We start from the raw sequence: 17672 nt of genomic DNA on the forward strand, positions 1-17672 counted from the left end.
GCTTAGGCATGGCCATGTGGTTGGAAGGGAAACCAGCAGACTTCTGTCAAGTAAAGAAAAATATCAAGCTTTTAAAGAATTAAAGTTAACTTTATTCAGAAGTCTTACTGAGGACTATAGATTGAGGCCCCTAGCCTAGGAGCAGGCTCTGGCCCAGTGTTTCAGATCCCTGCTTATATATAGGGGTGGAGGTTCTGTATGTGCAAAATCCCATCAGACTTGCTCAGAATTACATGAAAGCAGAATCACAGCAAGGTTTGTGTGTCAGAGTACATCTGGTCCTAGATCACAGAGGCATCATCACTAACCCCGTCAGATGTCATCTTATGTGTTGGAAAGCCAGGGATTAAGACTATTCTTTTTTTTTTTTTTTTTTTTTGAGACAGGGTCTCACTCCATCACCCAGGCTGGCATGCAGTAGCACAATCATGGCTCACTGCAGCCTCAGCCTCCCCAGGTTCAGGTAATCCTCCCACCTGAGCCTTCCAAATAGCTGAGACTACAGGTGCATATCACCACACCCGGCTAATTGTATTTTTTTGTAGAGACAAGGTTTCACCATGTTTCCCAGGCTGGGGGGTCATTCATCTTTTAAGGAATGCAGTGACTCAGGCAAGAGGACAAGAGACGTGGGAGCTGTGTGTTCTGTTTTGTTGTCTTCAAAGCATCTTTCTGGAGAGCTGCAGGTCTTCGCAGAGTCAGAAGCTTTGGAAAATTATGCTGGCAAGCAGAAATGGGCAAACATAGCTTATGTTTGCTACTTTGTCTCACAGTTGTCTAAAAACTTGTGTCGCTGGCTGGGTGCAGTGGCTCACGCCTGTAATCCCAGCACTTTGGGAGGCCGAGGCAGGTGGATCACGAGGTCAGGAGACTGAGACCATCCTGGCTAACACAGTGAAACCCCGTCTCTACTAAAAATTCAGAAAATTAGCTGGGTGTGGTGGCACACACCTGTAGTCCCAGCTACTTGGGAGGCTGAGCCAGGAGAATCGCTTGAAGCCGGGAGGCGGAGGTTGCAGTGAGCCGAGATCGCGCCTCTTCACTGCAGCCTGGGTGAAAGAGAGAGACTCCGTCTCAAAAAAACAAAACAAAACAAAACAAAACTGTGTTGTCTATTAAACTATGTTCACTTTATTTCAGATGGCCTGGATGCTGGAAATTATGAGAAAACTAAATTCTCCCCCAGCCTCCTTTGACACCACCACTACCCTCTCCTACCCTCTTCCTCCCATTATTTGCTATTAGTTTACCTGCTCTCTTCCTCTCAGATTCAACAAAATTTATACTTTTACATGTATTGGATTGTTTCTTTCTTAACTTCCTTCTCCACAGCTGTAAATGCTGTAACAGGGACCATGGCCAGATTACTCACCAGTGTGGCCCCAGTGCTGGGTACAATGCTTGGCACACACTACACTCTCAATAAACATCTGTCGTATAAACAAATGAATTCTGTGATTATGTATCATATGCACAAGTCAACAACAACACAAGTTATGTATTATGAAAGGGAGAACTTGCATTTTCACAGAAGAAAATATTGATTCCTCCCTTCTTTTCTGAAACACTTGGCCTTTTAAATAATTAATTAATTTTAATTGATACATATAAAATTGTAGGCCAGGCACGATGGCTCACGCCTGTAATCCCAGCACTTTGGGAGGCCAAGGTGGGCGGATCACCTGAGGTCAGGAGTTCAAGACCAGCCTGGCCAACATGCCGAAACCCCGTCTCTACTAAAAATACAAAAATTAGCTGGGCATGGTGGCGGGCGCCTGTAATCCCAGCTACTCAATAGGCTGAGGCAGGAGAATTGCTTGAACCTGGGATGCAGAGGCTGCAGTGAGCCGAGATCATGCCACTGCACTCCAGTCTGGGCAACAGAGTGAGACTCTGTCTCAAAAAAAAAAAAAATTGTATATATTTATCATGTACAACATGATGTTCTGAAATACGTATATATTATGGGATGGCTCAATCTAGCTAATTAACATATGCATTACCTCACATACTATCATTTATTGTGGTGAGAACACTTAAAATCTACTCTCTTAGGGCGGGAGTGGTGGCTCACGCCCGTAATCCTAATACCTTGGGAGGCTGAGGCGGGTGGATCACCTGAAGTCAGGAGTTCGAGACCAGCCTGGTGAACATGGTGAAACTCTGTCTTTACTAAAAATACAAAAATTAGCTGGGCGTGGTGGTGGGTGACTATGATCCCAGCTACTCAGGAGGCTGAGGCAGGAGAATCGCTTGAACCCAGGAGAAGGAGGTTGCTGTGAGCCGAGATCATACCACTGCACTCCAGCCTGGGTGACAAGAGCGAAACTCCATCTAAAAAACAAACAAAAAACTACTCTCTTTGCAATTTTCAAGAATACAATACATTAGTTTTTGGTGGTTTTGTTTTTTTGAGATTGAGTCTTGCTCTGTTGCCTACGCTGGAGGGCAGTGGCACAATCTCAGCTCAGCAACCTCTGCCTCCTGGGTTCAAGCGATTCTCCTGCCTCAGCCACCTGAGTAGCTGGGACTACAGGTGTGTGCCACCATGCTCAGCTAATTTTTGTATTTTTAGTAGAAATGGGGTTTCACCACGTCGGCCAGGCTGGTTGTGAACTCCTGACCTCAAGTGATCTGCCCACTTCAGCCTCTCAAAGTGCTGGGATTACAGGCATGAGCCACCACTCCTGGCCTAATACATTGTTATTAAACACCTATAGTCATTATGTAGTACTGCAGTTATCTTAAATTTATTTCTTCTATCTTGGCCAACCAAGGTGGCTCAGGCCTGTAATCCCAGAACTTTGGGAGGCCAAGGCAGGAAGATCACTTGAGCTCAAGAGTTCAAGACCAGCCTAGGCAACATGGCAAGACCCTGTCTCCACAAAAGTAGAAGAAAAGTAGCCAGGTGTGGTGGTGTGTGCCTGCAGTCCCAGCTACTCAGGAGGCTGAAGTGGGAGGATCGCTTGAGCCCAGGAAAGTTGAGGCTGCAATGAGACAAGATTTCCATTGCACTCCAGCTCAGGAAACAGAGTAAGACCTTGCCTAAAAAAAAAAAAAAGAAAGCAAACAAGCCCACAAGCAGACAAAAAAAAAAAAAAAATCAAAAAACTTATTCCTCCTATCTAACTAAAAGTGTGTATCCTTTGACCAACAACTCCTCAACCCCTCCCCCTCCTCCAAACTCTTGGCTTTGAGGTTGGTGTTTTAAAATGAATAGGGATATTTACTAACAGGCCTCTGCCACAGGTCATTTCTGCAGGGAGTTTACGGCTCAGCAAAAGAGAAAGCTGTCCCTGTGAGCACCTCTTCTGCTCCAGACACAACTCCAGGTCAGTTAACTAAGTCCTACTTATTCCTTAGTTTGAAGCCTGGCACTCTGCCTGTAGTATTTTGCACAGAAGATACAGACCTTTCTAGAGAAAGAAGGAAATTCCTCCATCACTCGTTCCCAAACATCCCTACTTGCCCTCTGTTGAGAACACTTTAGTCATAGTTTGGATCAAATTCAGGAAACGAATGGGAGACAGAGACGCTTTCTGAAAAAGATTTTTTTCATTAGAGCAAACACTGTCTGTTTTCCCGTTGGTACCAGGTGGGGCCCTGGAGTTTATTTAAGTTCTCATTCAGGGAAAGAACTGGCATTCTAGCATAGCTTGGCCGACTCACTGGTTTCCACTCAGGACTCCAAGGCAGGGTGGAGCACAGGACACTGGCACAATGCCTTCCTGAATTCAGTCTGTCTGTGTTGTTTGTTGTTTTTTGTTGTTGTTGTTGTTGTTTTGAGATAGAGCTTCGTTCTTTTTTTTTTTTTTTTTTTGAGACGGAGTCTCGCTCTGTCGCCCAGGCTGGAGTGCAGTGGCGCAATCTTGGCTCACTGCAAGCTCCACCTCCCGGGTTCACGCCATTCTCCTGCCTCAGCCTCTCCGAGTAGCTGGGACTACAGGCGCCCGCCACCACGCCCGGCTAATTTTTTGTATTTTTAGTAGAGACAGGGTTTCACCGTGGTCTCAATCTCCTGACCTCGTGATCTGCCCGCCTCGGCCTCCCAAAGTGCTAGGATTACAAGCGTGAGCCACCGCGCCCGGCCCGGAGCTTCGTTCTTGTTGCCTAGGCTGGACGGAGTGCAATGGCACGATCTTGGCTCACTGCAATCTCCACCTCCCAGGTTCAAGCAATTATCCTGCCTCAGCCTCTAGAGTAGCTGGGATTGCAGGCATGCGCTACCACGCTCGGCTAATTTTGTATTTTTAGTAGAGGCAGGGTTTCTCCATGTTGGTCAGACTGGTCTCGAACTCCCGACCTCAGGTTGATCCACCTGCCTCAGCCTCCCAAAGTGTTGGGATTACAGGCGTGAGCCACCGCGCCTGGCCCTGAATTCACTCTGTCTACTGCTCTGGGTCTCTTCCACCTGATACTTTTCATCTTTCATACTAACATCTGTTCCAGTACCTACATGCGTCACCTTAGTGGAAGCTACAGCAGCTGTCTTCAGCAATTTATGGGTACGCGCGTAAAAAAATTCCTTAGAAGCCAAAGAGTCCCGCTTACTATTTCTGTGCCGTAAAGTGGGTTATTAATATTCCAGAATATAGCCGGGCGCGGTGGCTCACGCTTGTAATCCCAGCACTTTGGGAGGCCGAGGCGGGCGGATCACGAGGTCAGGAGATCGAGACCATCCTGGCTAAGACGGTGAAACCCCGTCTCTACTAAAAATACAAAAAATTAGCCGGGCATGGTGGCGGGCGCCTGTAGTCCCAGCTACTCGGAGAGGCTGAGGCAGGAGAATGGCATGAACCCGGGAGGCGGAGCTTGCAGTGAGCCGAGATCGCGCCACTGCACTCCAGCCTGGGTGACAGAGCGAGACTCTGTCTCAAAAAAAAAAAAAAAAAAAAATTCCAGAATATATAACCTGTGTACCTAAAACTCAATTACTCCAATAAATGAACTCATTTTGTTTTGTTTCCTGGTAAACCTCATAAAAGACAATCCACCTTCCCCTGAACACACTCTGTTCTTCTCCCCCTCTCCCTAGGGCATTGGATTAGGGCCTCAGTGACAAGCAAGAATGACATCACCAGTTCAAAAACTGCTGCTTTATTTTTTCTTTCTTTATACAACCAATTACCATTTTCACATAATTTGCTCAAGTGTTTATGCCTTTTCCTTTATTTATTTAGTTATTTATTTTTCTGAGACGGAGTCTCACTCTGTCGCCCAGGCTGGAGTGCAGTGGTGTGATCTCGGCTCACTGTAAGCTCCGACTCTCGGGCTCACGCCATTCTCCTGCCTCAGCCTCCCGTGTAGCTGGGACTACAGGCACCCACCAGCACGCCTGGCTAATTTTTTGTATTTTTAGTAGAGACAGGGTTTCACCGTGTTAGGCAGGATGGTCTCGATCTCCTGACCTTGTGATCTGCCCTCCTCGGCCTCCCAAAGTGCTGGGATTACAGGCGTGAGCCACCACGCCTGGCCTATGCCTTTTCTTAATTATTTTACAGGTTCCTTCCTTCTTAGGACACCCAGTTCATGTCTCCATTTTCAGGTCAAGAAACTGAAGCTCAGGGAGCCTCAGCAGGGAGACCAGACATCCAGGCTACCTTAACACAGTCTGGGTTTATGACTATTGTTCTGGCATGAGGTTTGCCTAACTTTGGATATTAAAATTACATGGTCGCTCTAGGTCTAAGTGACCAGAACCCACTTGAGTGGTAGTGAGCAAGAGTGGCCTCCCAGGTCACTGTTCTTGTTGTTGCAACTGCTGTGTTCTGAATCTTTGGGTATTCCTAAAAATTCATATGTTGAAATCCTAACCCCCTAAATGGTATCAAGAGGTGGGCCCTTTGGGAGGTGATTAGATCATGGGGGCAGAGCCTTCGTGAATGAAACTAGTGCGTTATACAAGAGGCTCAAGAAGGCTGGGTGCAGTGGCTCATGTCTGTAATCCCAGCACTTTGGGAGGCTGAGGCGGGTGGATCACCTGAGGTTAGGAGTTCGAGACCAGCCTGGCCAACATGGTGAAACACCATCTCTACTAAAAATACAAAAAATTAGCTGGGTGGGGTGGCGGGCGCCTGTAATCCCAGCTACTCGGGAGGCTGAGTTAGGAGAATCACTTGAACCTGGGAGGAGGAGGGTGCAGTGAGCCGAGATCACGCCATTGCCTTCCTGAATTCAGTCTGTGTTTTTTTGTTTGTTTGTTTTTGTTTTTGTTTTTTTGAGACGGAGCTTCGCTCTTGTTGCTTAGGCTGGACGGAGTGCAATGGCGCGATCTTGGCTCACTGCAACCTCCGCCTCCCAGGTTCAAGCAATTCTCCTGCCTCAGCCTCCAGAGTAGCTGGGATTGCAGGCATGCGCCACCACGCTCGGCTAATTTTGTAGTTTTACTAGAGGTGGAGTTTCTCCATGTTGGTCAGGCTGGTCTCGAACTCCCGACCTCAGGTTGATCCACCTGCCTCAGCCTCCCAAAGTGTTGGGATTACAGGCGTGAGCCACCGCGCCTGGCCCTGAATTCACTCTGTCTACTTCTCTGGGTCTCTTCCACCTGATACCTTTCATCTTTCATACTAACATCTGTTCCAGTATCTACATGCGTCACCTTAGTGGAAGCTACAGCAGCTATCTTCAGCAATTTATGGGTATGCATGTAAAAAAATTTCCTTAGAAGCCAAGGAGTCCCCCTTACTATTTCTGTGCCGTAAAGTGGGTTATAGCAATATTCCAGAATATATAACCTGTGTGCTCCAGCCTGGGCAACAAGAGTGAAACTCCATCTCTGTCTCAAAAAAAAAAAAAAAAAAAGCCCAAGAAAGACCCCTTACCCTTTGCACCAAGGGTGCAAAAAGATGGCTATTCCTGAACCAGTATTTGAACCTTCACACCAGACACCAAATTTACCAGCTTCCCAGCCTCTACTGTGAGAAATACATTTTTGTTGTTTAAAAGCTACCTAGTTTTTGTTATTTTATTATAGCAGTCAGATCAGACTAAGGCACACCCTAAAGAAACAAACACAGAGAGGGACAGATCTCACACACAGAGACAAATTCACATGGGTCTCTGTTCAAGAGAATCCTGCCTGAGTCCTTCTACAAAAGTAAGGAAGCTTCTGTGAAGCAAATATTTCCCTTTCTCCCACTAATGGACCCATTTTGTATAGCATGAGTCTTACGCTATGGTTTTATCTAAAACATGGCACTCTGAGAAAAGCAAAATGCAGAAGAGTATACAGTGTGCTACCATTTGTTTAAAAAGAGGGAAGATTTATATACCTCTATTTTTTAAAATACTATCAGAGGGATATATAAGAAATTGATAATAGGCTGGGCATGGCGGCTCATGCCTGTAATCCCAACACTGGGAGGCCAAGGTGGACAAATTGCTAGAGCCCAGGAGTTCAAAACTAGTGTGGGCAACATGGCAAAGCACTGTCTCTAGAAAAAATACAAGCCGGGCGCGGTGGCTCACGCCTGTAATCCCAGAACTTTGGGAGGCCGAGGCAGGCGGATCATGAGGTCAGGAGATCGAGACCATCTTGGCTAACACGGTGAAACCCCGTCTCTACTAAAAATACAAAAAATTAGCAGGGCGTGGTGGCAGGTGCCTGTAATCTCAGCTACTCAGGAGGCTGAGGCAGGAGAATGGCGTGAACCCGGGAGGCGGAGCTTGCAGTGAGCCAAGATAGCGCCACTGCAGTCTGGCCTGGGCGAAAGAGCGAGACTCTGTCTCAAAAAAAAAAAAAAGAAAAAATACAAAAAACTTGCCAGGTGTGGTGGTGCACACCTCTAGTCCCAGTTACTCAGAGGGCTGAGGTGGGAGGATCACCTGTTCCCGGGAGGTTGAGACTGCAGTGAGCCATGATTGTGCCACTGCATTCCAGCCTGGACAAGAGTGAGACTATGTCTAAAAAAAAAAAAAAAAAAAAAAAAAAGGCCGGGCACGGTGGCTCATGCCAGTAATCCCAGCACTTTGGGAGGTTGAGGCCAACAGATCACCTGAGGTCAGGAGTTCGAGACCAGCCTGGCCAACATGGGGAAACCCCGTCTCTACTAAAAATACAAAATTAGTCGGGCATGGTGGCACATGCCTGTAATCCCAGCTACTCGGGAGGCTGAGGCAGGAGAATTGCTTGAACTTGGGAGGTGGAGGTTGCAGTGAGCAGAGACCGCGCCATTGCACTCCAGCCTAGGCAACAAGAGCAAAACTCCATTTAAAAAAAAAATTAAGTGATTGATTCTGGAGAAAGAAATTGGGTTAACTCAGTGGCAGGGTTGAAGGCAACTTTTGGTGGCACACACCTGTAATCCCAGCTACTTGGGTGGCTGAGGCACAAGAATTGCTTGAACCCAGGAAGCAGAGGTTGCAGTGAGCCAAAATCATGCCACTGCATTCCAGCCTAGGTGACAGAGTAAGACTCTATCTCCAAAAAAAAAAAGTTCCTTTCATCCTTTCAGAGTTGCAAGAATAAATAGCTGAACACAGCCACAGCCACAGGTTATCTCCCCTGGGTGTCAGTTTTTGTATTTCTCCTCTGTTATTTCATCCTGGCTGTCTAGGCCTTAACCATCTTTGTTCTAGCTAAAGCTGTGACTGGATCTTTTATCACCTTTCCTCGATGTGCAAATCCAGTATTTCTACCCAGGTCTGTGAAACTTCAAAGCCTGTGCTCCTAAACATATTATGTTTCCATTTGCTCTATTGCTGATGAAAGATGAGCTCAAGTCTTCCGTTGATTACAGATGTCTGTTTCTCCCTTGAGATCTGTCAATGTCTGCTTTATGTATTTTGAGGCTGTTATTAGATGCATACAAATTTAGAACTGTTATATTTTTCATCATTACATGTCCCTCTTAATCTCTGATTCTTACTTTAACCCTTTTCCTGTTTGCCCTGAGAATACTCGCCAGTGACGCTTGCAGCTGCAGCACTTACCCTAAGAAGGTGACAATGCTGTCAACATTCCACAGTGATACTGTGATTGAAGTAGACAACAGAAATGGAAAGAAAACTAAGAAGCCAGCCGGGCACAGTGGCTCATGCCTGTAATCCCAACACTTTGGGAGGCCGAGGTGGGCGGATCACGAGGTCAAGATGTGGAGACGGTCCTAGACAACATAGTGAAACCCCATCTCTACTAAAAGTACAAAAATTAGCTGGGCATGGTGGTGCGAGCCTGTAGTTCCAGCTACTCGGGAGGCTGAGGCAGGAGATTAGTTTGAACCCGGGAGGTGGAGGTTGCAGTGAGCTGAGATCGCCCCACCGCACTCCAGCCTGGTGACAGAGCGAGACTCCATCTCAAACAAAAACAAAAACAAAAAAATTAGCCAGGCATGGTGGCACACACCTGTAATCCTGGCTACTCTGGAGACTGAGGCAGGAGAATCCCTTCAACCCAGGAGGCGGAGGTTGCAGTGAGCTGAGATCACACCACTATATCCAGCCTGGGCAACAAAGCAAGAGTCCGTCTCAGGGGGTGGGGGAGTAGGGGCGGGAAAAAGCCGTGTGCCTTTGTGGATTATAACAAAAATATGGGAGCAGTGGACTCAGCTGATCAGATGTTCATTTTTTATCCAACTGAGTGCAAAAGCACAAGGTTTGGTATAAATTAATCCACCACCTTCTAAACATTACAGTGCATGAACCAAATTAGAAAATTATCTATTTACAAACAGAAAGTAACCACACAAGCACAATGGAGTATACGGTATGAATTAGTCATATAAATACAAGTGGTAGTACAACCATTCTGAGTCAAACTATTTTATTGACCAAAAGATTCCTGTGGAAACAGGAGGTGAGTGCCCTAAGCCCTCACTCCTTAGCACTCTGCATGCTGATGTAGTCCTGGAGAAGCGCCTGCGCCTCCGTCCGCCGGCTCATCTTGGTGGCCTTGCCCTGAAAACGGCCTTTCTTCCCTGCTCCTTTGCCTTCCAGGACCTCAGCCACCCTGGGGAACAGAGGTATAGTCAGGGAGACTTTGAGGAAAAAGTCACAAAAAAAAAAAAACAAGGGCAGCTCTGAGTCTTTTTCCAGGGACTGGGAGAGGGATAAGAAGAGTAGATGACTTCTAGGAATCTTTCTTAAAAACACTTGCACATAGGCTGGGCATGGTGGCTCACACCTGTAATCCCAGCACTTTAGGAGGCCAAGGCGGGTGGATCACCTGAGGTCAGGACTTCAAGACCGGCCTGACCAATAGGATGAAACCCTGTCTCTACTAAAAATACAAAAATTAGCCGTGTGTGGTGGTATGCGCCATAATCCCAGCTACTCAGGAGGCTGAGACAGGAGAATTGCTTGAACCCGGGAGGCAGAGGTTGCAGTAAGCCGAGATGGTGCCATTGCACTCCAGCCTGGGCAACAAGAGTGAAACTTTTCTCAAAAAAAACACTTGCACATATGCACAAAGATATATGTACCATCATCACATAAGAGTGAATAACTGGAAACAACATCAGTGTCTATGAATTGGGCTAGATAAATTATGTTAATCTCCAGAGGGCAGAGTGCTGTAATCCCAGCACTTCGGGAGGCCAAGGTGGGCAGATCACTTGACGTCAGGAGTTCGAGACCAGCCTGGCCAACATGGTGAAACTCTATCTGTACTAAAAACACAAAAAATTGGCCGGGTATGGTGGCGTGCACCTGTAATCCCAGCTACTTGAGTGGTTAAGGCAGGAAAATTGCTTAAACCCGGGAAGTGGTGGCTGCAGTGAGCTGAATAGCCTGGGCTCTCCAGCCTGGGTGACAGACTGAGACTCCATCTCAAAAAACAAAAACAAACACATTTCATAAAAACAAAAACAAAAACATACATGTGAGATGTGAAGCCAAAAGACCTTCATCTGTCAAACTGGAAATAACGGTAGTAATAATTACCTCTGCTCAGCCCACCTCACATGCCCATGATGTGAATTAAATGAGATCGCATATGTGATGGTCCTTTGAATCAGTAAAGGAATGTATTTGTAGGATACAGGCTCTACTACATGTGCAAGAGAGTCCACATAGAATTACCTGGGCCCCAGGGTCTCCACAGACGCAGGTGGCCCTGCCAGTAAGAAGAGTCCAGCACCTTTCTCATCGCCCACGGTTAAGAACAGGAGGGTCTCCTAGGAGGTAAGACAAGGAGATAAGCCGTGATACTTAAGGAGGTAGAGTCAACCCCCCTAAACCTTGCACTCTCTTCAATGTTAAGAACAGATTATTTCCCCCTAAACCACCAAGTGATGCTCCTGATGAATGAAGATACAGCCCCTCCACACTGGGCCAAGAAACTTTTTGAGAGCAACTATGGGAACTTAGGTGAAACATTAAGAAGGCAGCAGAAGACTGCTGATCCTGGCTAAGCATAAAATGCCTTTTATGGTTTCACTCTTTTTTTTTTTTTTTTTTTGAGACGGAGTCTTGCTCTGTCGCCCAGGCTGGAGTGCAGTGGCACGATCTCGGCTCACTGCAAGCTCCACCTCCCGGGTTCACGCCATTCTCCTGCCTCAGCCTCCCGCGTAGCTGGGACTACAGGCGCCCGCCATCACGCCCGGCTAATTTTTTGTATTTTTAGTAGAGACGGGGTTTCAACATGTTAGCCAGGATGGTCTCGATCTCCTGACCTTGTGATCCGCCCGCCTCGGCCTCCCAAAGTGCTGGGATTACAGGCTTGAGCCACCGCGCCCGGCCTATGGTTTCACTCTTGCAAACTTTTCCCCACCACACATCCTTTCCCGGCCACTGCCCAAACCACCAGGTTTCCCTCTGCCTGGCTGCCTCTGCCCCTTGTCTGTCTGATGACCTCTAAGCAGTCTTCAAGGGCCCCTCCCCTGAAACCTCCCTGTTCTTCAGGTAATATGCTCCTCCACCTCTAGCATTCATCACTCTATCATTCTAAATTATAAATGTCGACACACACATTTGTCTCCTAGACTAGAACATTAGCTCCTTGAGAATCAATTCTGTGTATACAGAAGAATTATGAAAAGAGACATACACAATGCTTTACCCATAGTAGGCATTCCAAAGAAGGGTTCTGGAGTAAATACAAAAGAGGTAATAGGGCATGGTGGCTCAAGCTTGCAGTCCCAACTACTCAGGAGGCTGATGTGGGAGGATTGCTTGAGCCTAGGAGTTCAAGACTGCAGTGAGCCATAATCACACCACTGTACTCCAGCCTGGGTGACAGAGCAAGACTCTGTCTCTGAAAAAAATAAACAAACAAAAGACCTGGAAATCTCTAGGCTAGAGACCATCAGGAGTGGGAAGAATAAGTAAAGCCAGAGGAAGAGGAAAATGGACGGGGATGGCTTTCAAAGGGGCTTGCCCACTCCTGTATTTACTTTTTTTTTTTTTTTTTTTTTTTTTGAGACAGTCTGTGTTGCCCAGGCTGGAGCGCAGTGGCACAATCTTGGCTCACTGCAACCTCAGCCTCCAGGGTTCAAGCAATTCTCCTGCCTCAACCTCCCAAGTAGCTGGGTCTACAGGCACCTGCCACCACACCCAGCAAATTTTTGTTTTGTTTTGAGACAGAATCTCACTCTGTAGCCCAAGCTAGAGTGCTGTGGCACAATCTCAGCTCACTGCAACCCCTGCCTACCGGGCTCAAGAGATTCTCATGCCTCAGCCTCCCAAGTAGCTGGGATTACAGGCGCATGTCACCACGCCTGGCTAATTTTTTGTATTTTAGTAGAGACAGGGTTTCACCATGTTGCCCAGGGTGGTCTCGAACTCCTAAGCTGAGGCAATCCACCCGCCTCGGCCTCCCAAAGTGCTGGGATTACAGGCGTGAGCCACCATGCCTGGCCTGATTTTTCTATTTTTAATAGAAATGGGGTTTCACCATGTTGGCTAGGCTGGTCTCCTGACCTTAAGTGATCCACCCACCTTGGCCTCCCAAAGTGCTGGGATTACATGCATGAGCCACCGTGACCAGCCCACTCCTATATTTCTAATATTGGATCCTCAGCACACAAACCTGAATGGCTTTGAGGAGCTAGAGCTCTGATGAAAGGAGCTCAGAAGCTAATAAATGTCACAGCCCCAGAAAGAGCAATAACATAGATCTAGCTCAACACCTAAAACAGAGCTTGGCATATAGCTAGTATTAAGAAAACAGTATTGAATGAATGGCTATTTCCTACTCCTCATGTGTTCATGTGGAGGGACTTCGGCTAAACTAGCGCGCCTCACTTATGTCTCCCTAGGTCTCTATCCAGGCTGGGGTAGAGAATCTCATGCTCCTCTTACCTCTGACCCAATCTCATTGGCAATGATATTCATGAACTCTGAATCACCCTCCTTCCTACAACAAAGGACACAGACATGAGACCCAGGTTGGAGTGGTGGCTGTGAAACTGCAGGAAGCCTGGCCCCTCCTTCTGGAGGCTGGCCTTGCTGCTATGTGTATACATAAAGTCCCATATCCCTTAGCCAAGAGAAAGTACTGGCTGAGAGCCAGCAAGCTGCCCTTCTCAGCCTCTGCAGTTTGTAATCAACCTCCAGGTTTGTTTCCATCTCCCTTAAATAGGATTCACCAGGATAAGCAGAAATCTGTTAGAAAGTAAAGGAGGAAGGGGATAGTCCTAAAGAAGGATACAGGCTGGACACGGTGGCTCACACCTGTAATCTCAGCACTTTGGGAGGCTGAGGTGGGCAGACTGCTTGAGGTCAGGAGTTCAAAATCAGCCTGGCCAACATGGGGAAACCCCAGCTCTACTAAAAATACAGAAGTTAGCCTGGTGTGGTGGCACATGCCTGTGATCCCAGCTACTCGAGAGGCTGAAGCACAAGAACCGCTTGAACCCAGGAGGCACAGGTTACAGTGAGGTGAGATCATGCCACTGCACTCCAGACACAGTAAGACTCCATCTCAAAAAGCAAAAAACCAAAAAAACAAAAGATACAGAGTTACAGTAAAGATGTTAATATCAAACCCAGGAGGCCTGGTATGTAACTTTTTTTTTTTTTTTTTTTTTCTTTTGAGATGGGGTCTCACTGTCGGTCCAGGCTGGAGTGCTGTGGCGTGATCTCTGCTCACCACAACCTCTGCCTCCCAGGTTCAAGTGATTCTCCTGCCTCAGCCTCCCGAGTAGCTGGGACTACAGGTGCATACTACCATGCCTGGCTAATTTTTGTACTTTTAGTAGAGAAGGGGTTTCACCATGCTGGCCAGGCTGGTTTCGAACTCCTGACCTTGTGATCCACCCACCTCAGCCTCCCAAAGTGCTGGGATTACAGGAGTGAGCCACCGCGCCCGGCCAGTAACATATTTCTTAGGATCTACTCAACCTTGAGAATACCAGTGAACAATCCACCTCCCACTGTACATTGCATATAGAGAAGACACTGAGCCCTAAGCCCAACACAGCTCCTCTTCCTTGTGTCCAGCTCCTAATTTCTCACCTGTGTAATACGACCACACCTCCCCAGTCTGGACTGTTCCTGAGGCTATGGGCAATGTGCACAGCCAGGTCTCTGAGCAGATTCAGGTTATTCTGAAATGGATATGGTAACTCAGTAGATAAATGGAAAGGATAACAATAGAGAGTATCAGTTTCCCTCCACCTCATTCTCCCCTTACTCCTACTTTGACAAACTACACATCTGCTTAGGCAGAAGACCAAGTCTGCAGAGCCTATTTTAGGTAGGGCCTGTGCCCTCTCTACCCTCCACGGAATAAATCACCTTCTGCAGGATCTTGGTGGAGTTCTGGAGCTTTTTCACTGCTTCCACATGATCCTCTGCTCCACACCTGAAAGAGAAAGGTCAGTGGAGACCTGTGCAGCTTCCCAGTCGTTTCTGATGTTGGGGACATAAATCAATAATTTCCTTCTTGCTATGGTGCCTCCCTGCAGTCAGAGACCAGGAGATATTCTAAGAGGTCTCTTAGGCAACTGGGAGAAAACACACAAAGGAATTAACCACTTTTCGTGGTTCTGATTTACTATCCAAAGCACTTGATTTTTTTTTTTTTTTTTTTTTGAGACAGAGTCTTGCCCTATCGCCCAGGCTGGAGTGCATTGGCACGATCTTGGCTTACTACAAGCTCCGCCTCCCGGGTTCACGCCATTCTCCTGCCTCAGCCTCCCGAGTAGCTGGGACTACAGGTACCCGCCACCACGCCTGGCCAATTTCTTTTTGTATTTTTAGTACAGACGTGGTTTCACGGTGTTAGCCAGAAGGTCTTGATCTCCTGACCTCGTGATCCGACCGCCTCGGCCTCCCAAAGTTCTGGGATTACAGATATGAGCCACCACGCCTGGCCGCACTTTATCATTTATGATTGCATCTTATCTCCCAGAGGTAAGAGATTATGTTGAAAATCTCAGAAATGGGAGGTAATCGAAGGTACTGAAACAGGCATACTTAAGCAGAGCAGTCAGTGCTTTTTCAGTTCCATGACTTCTCTCCATCCACTTCAGCACCCGGTTCCCAGCTAGAAATATCAGGTTGGTTTTGTTCTTCTTCCCCTTCTCAGTGCCCAGAATCTTAATGACCTACATGAGGCAAGGGGGTAACACACACACACGTGTGCGCATGCATAAACCACAGCGAATCCTGGAACCTGAAGGCAGGAGAAACCTATCTCTTCCTCACCTCTGAAACAGTGAAGGGGAGATTTCACTTAGGACTCCTCAATTATCCCCCTCTCCCACTCCCAGCCCCATGTGACCCCCTCTCCCCCAATCCCTCTTCTCAGCCACTCCACAGCCATTCCTCACTTACCTGAAGGTCACTGAGATTGCTCACATGGGTCCCACAGCACATGTTGGAATCAACGCCCTCGATGCTAACAACCCGAATGGGCCCAGCATGATCATCCGGCAAACCCCGGCCTCTCACCTGGACTCAAGGAGAGGGGAGGGACTGTCTGAATCTGATGAGGAATCATTCTGCAGAAACCATCCCTCTGGCTCCACCCTTACCTGCTCCACCTCAGGATCATCCAGGCTCAGTTCTCAGACATTCACAGGCAGCCGATCTCTGATTTTTTCATTAACGTTCTGCTCAATGGCAGCTACTTGCTCTGCAGTCATAGAGGGGGTGTCCAGCTCAATCGCACTCCGAAATCTCCCTAACTCCCTATCAGAAGTAGAGTGGCCACAGATAACATATCTTACTGAACAAGAAAAAGCTGAAAGCTTTTCCTCTAAAAACTAGAAAAAGCATACCCTCTCACCACCTTTTTTTTTTTTTTTTGAGACAGGCTCGCTGTCACCCATGCGGCCATTTGGTGGCAATCACAGCTCACCACAGCCTTAATCTCCCCAGCTCAAGCAATTCTCCCACCTCCGCCTCCCTCCCAGAGCCGGGATGGGCCTGCCTACAGTTAGTCTTATGCCTCCCACTCACCATGATGTTGTCTTCAGCTTAAATAGATGGTCAGCAACTGCCGTGATGAGATGCTGCCCTAAGCAAAGAGAGCAAGAGACAGGAGAAAAGTGAGAAGCCTACATACTCCCACAATGATAAAATAAGAGCTACAATGATAAAAGCACAGAAATTCTCCTTGCTGAAGACCTGCTAAGCACTGGGTAATACACTTTAGATACTTTATTGAAAATCACAATGAGAATTCTGCAAGAGGCCTTATGATACCATTTCACAGATGAGGAAACTGAAGCCTAAAGAGATCAAATAACTTGCCATGGCAATGTAACTTATGAGGGACTGGACTTGAACTTAAGTTCCTTCTTTTTTTTTTTTGAGACAGTCTCATTCTGTTGCCCAGGCTGGAGTGCAGGGGCTCACTGCAGCCTCCGCCTCCCAGGATCAAGTGATTCTCGTGCCTCAGCCTCCTGAATAGCTGGGATTATAGACATGCATCACCGTGCCCAGCTAATCTTTCTACTTTTGGTAGAAACGGGGTTTCACCACATTGGCCAGGCTGGTCTTGAACTCTTGACCTCAAGTGATCCACCCGCCTTGGCCTCCCACAGTGCTGGGATTACAGGTGTGAGCCACTGCGCTTGGTGAACTTAAGTTCCAATATGCAGCATTCATCCGTTCAACAAGTATTTATTGAGTACCTACCACATGCAAGGCACAGGGCCGGACATAAGACATACAGCAGCATCCCTGATTGACAAGAGTGATGATGAGGAGAAAGACGAGGAAGAGGAGGAAGAAAAGGAGAAAGGGGAGGAACTGACCATCAAGGAAGAGGGAAAAAGACAGCCAAAGGCCTTAAGGAAGAAAGAAGTAGCGTATGTCAAAGGAATCCAGAGATGACAAGCATGGCCAGGATGCAGCCAGCAAGAGGTGAAGGGGCACCAGATGAGGCTACAGCAGTAGACAAGAGCCACCCAGACACAGCTTGTATGCCATGGTAAAAAGTTTGGCTTTACACGAAGACCTACAGGAAGCCTCTGAAGAGCTTTAAGCAGAGGAGTGACATAATATTTTCATTTTTAAAAATTTATTTCAGTAGGGCACGCTGGCTTACTCCTGTAATCCCAGCACTTTGAGAGGCCAAGGCAGGGGATCACGAGGTCAAGAGTTTGAGACCAGCCTGAAACAACGTGGTGAAACCTCACCTCTACTAAAAATACAAAAATTAGCTGGGCCGGGCGCAATGGCTCACACTTGTAATCCCAGCACTTTGGGAGGCCGAGGCGGGCGGATCACGAGGTCAGGAGATCGAGACCACGGTGAAACCCCGTCTCTAATAAAAATACAAAAAA

The 17672-nt window shown here is 47.4% G+C and overlaps 1 protein-coding gene across 1 annotated transcript in view; it reads right to left on the bottom strand.

Moving 5' to 3' along the window:
* Positions 1-9743: 9743 nt before the first annotated feature.
* LOC116474896 (alanyl-tRNA editing protein Aarsd1-like) overlaps positions 9744-17672 on the bottom strand; it is a 31707-nt gene continuing 23778 nt past the window's right edge. The window contains 9 exon segments of the mRNA XM_032163739.2: positions 9744-9946; positions 11017-11111; positions 13237-13291; positions 14392-14483; positions 14674-14740; positions 15355-15485; positions 15715-15831; positions 15915-16071; positions 16342-16399. Coding sequence (XP_032019630.2) covers positions 9811-9946; positions 11017-11111; positions 13237-13291; positions 14392-14483; positions 14674-14740; positions 15355-15485; positions 15715-15831; positions 15915-16071; positions 16342-16399 — 908 coding nt within the window. The 3' untranslated portion in view covers positions 9744-9810.

The sequence above is a fragment of the Hylobates moloch genome, unplaced genomic scaffold, assembly GCF_009828535.3.
Source record: "Hylobates moloch isolate HMO894 unplaced genomic scaffold, HMol_V3 SCAFFOLD_10, whole genome shotgun sequence".
NCBI classification, from domain to species: Eukaryota; Metazoa; Chordata; class Mammalia; order Primates; family Hylobatidae; genus Hylobates; species Hylobates moloch.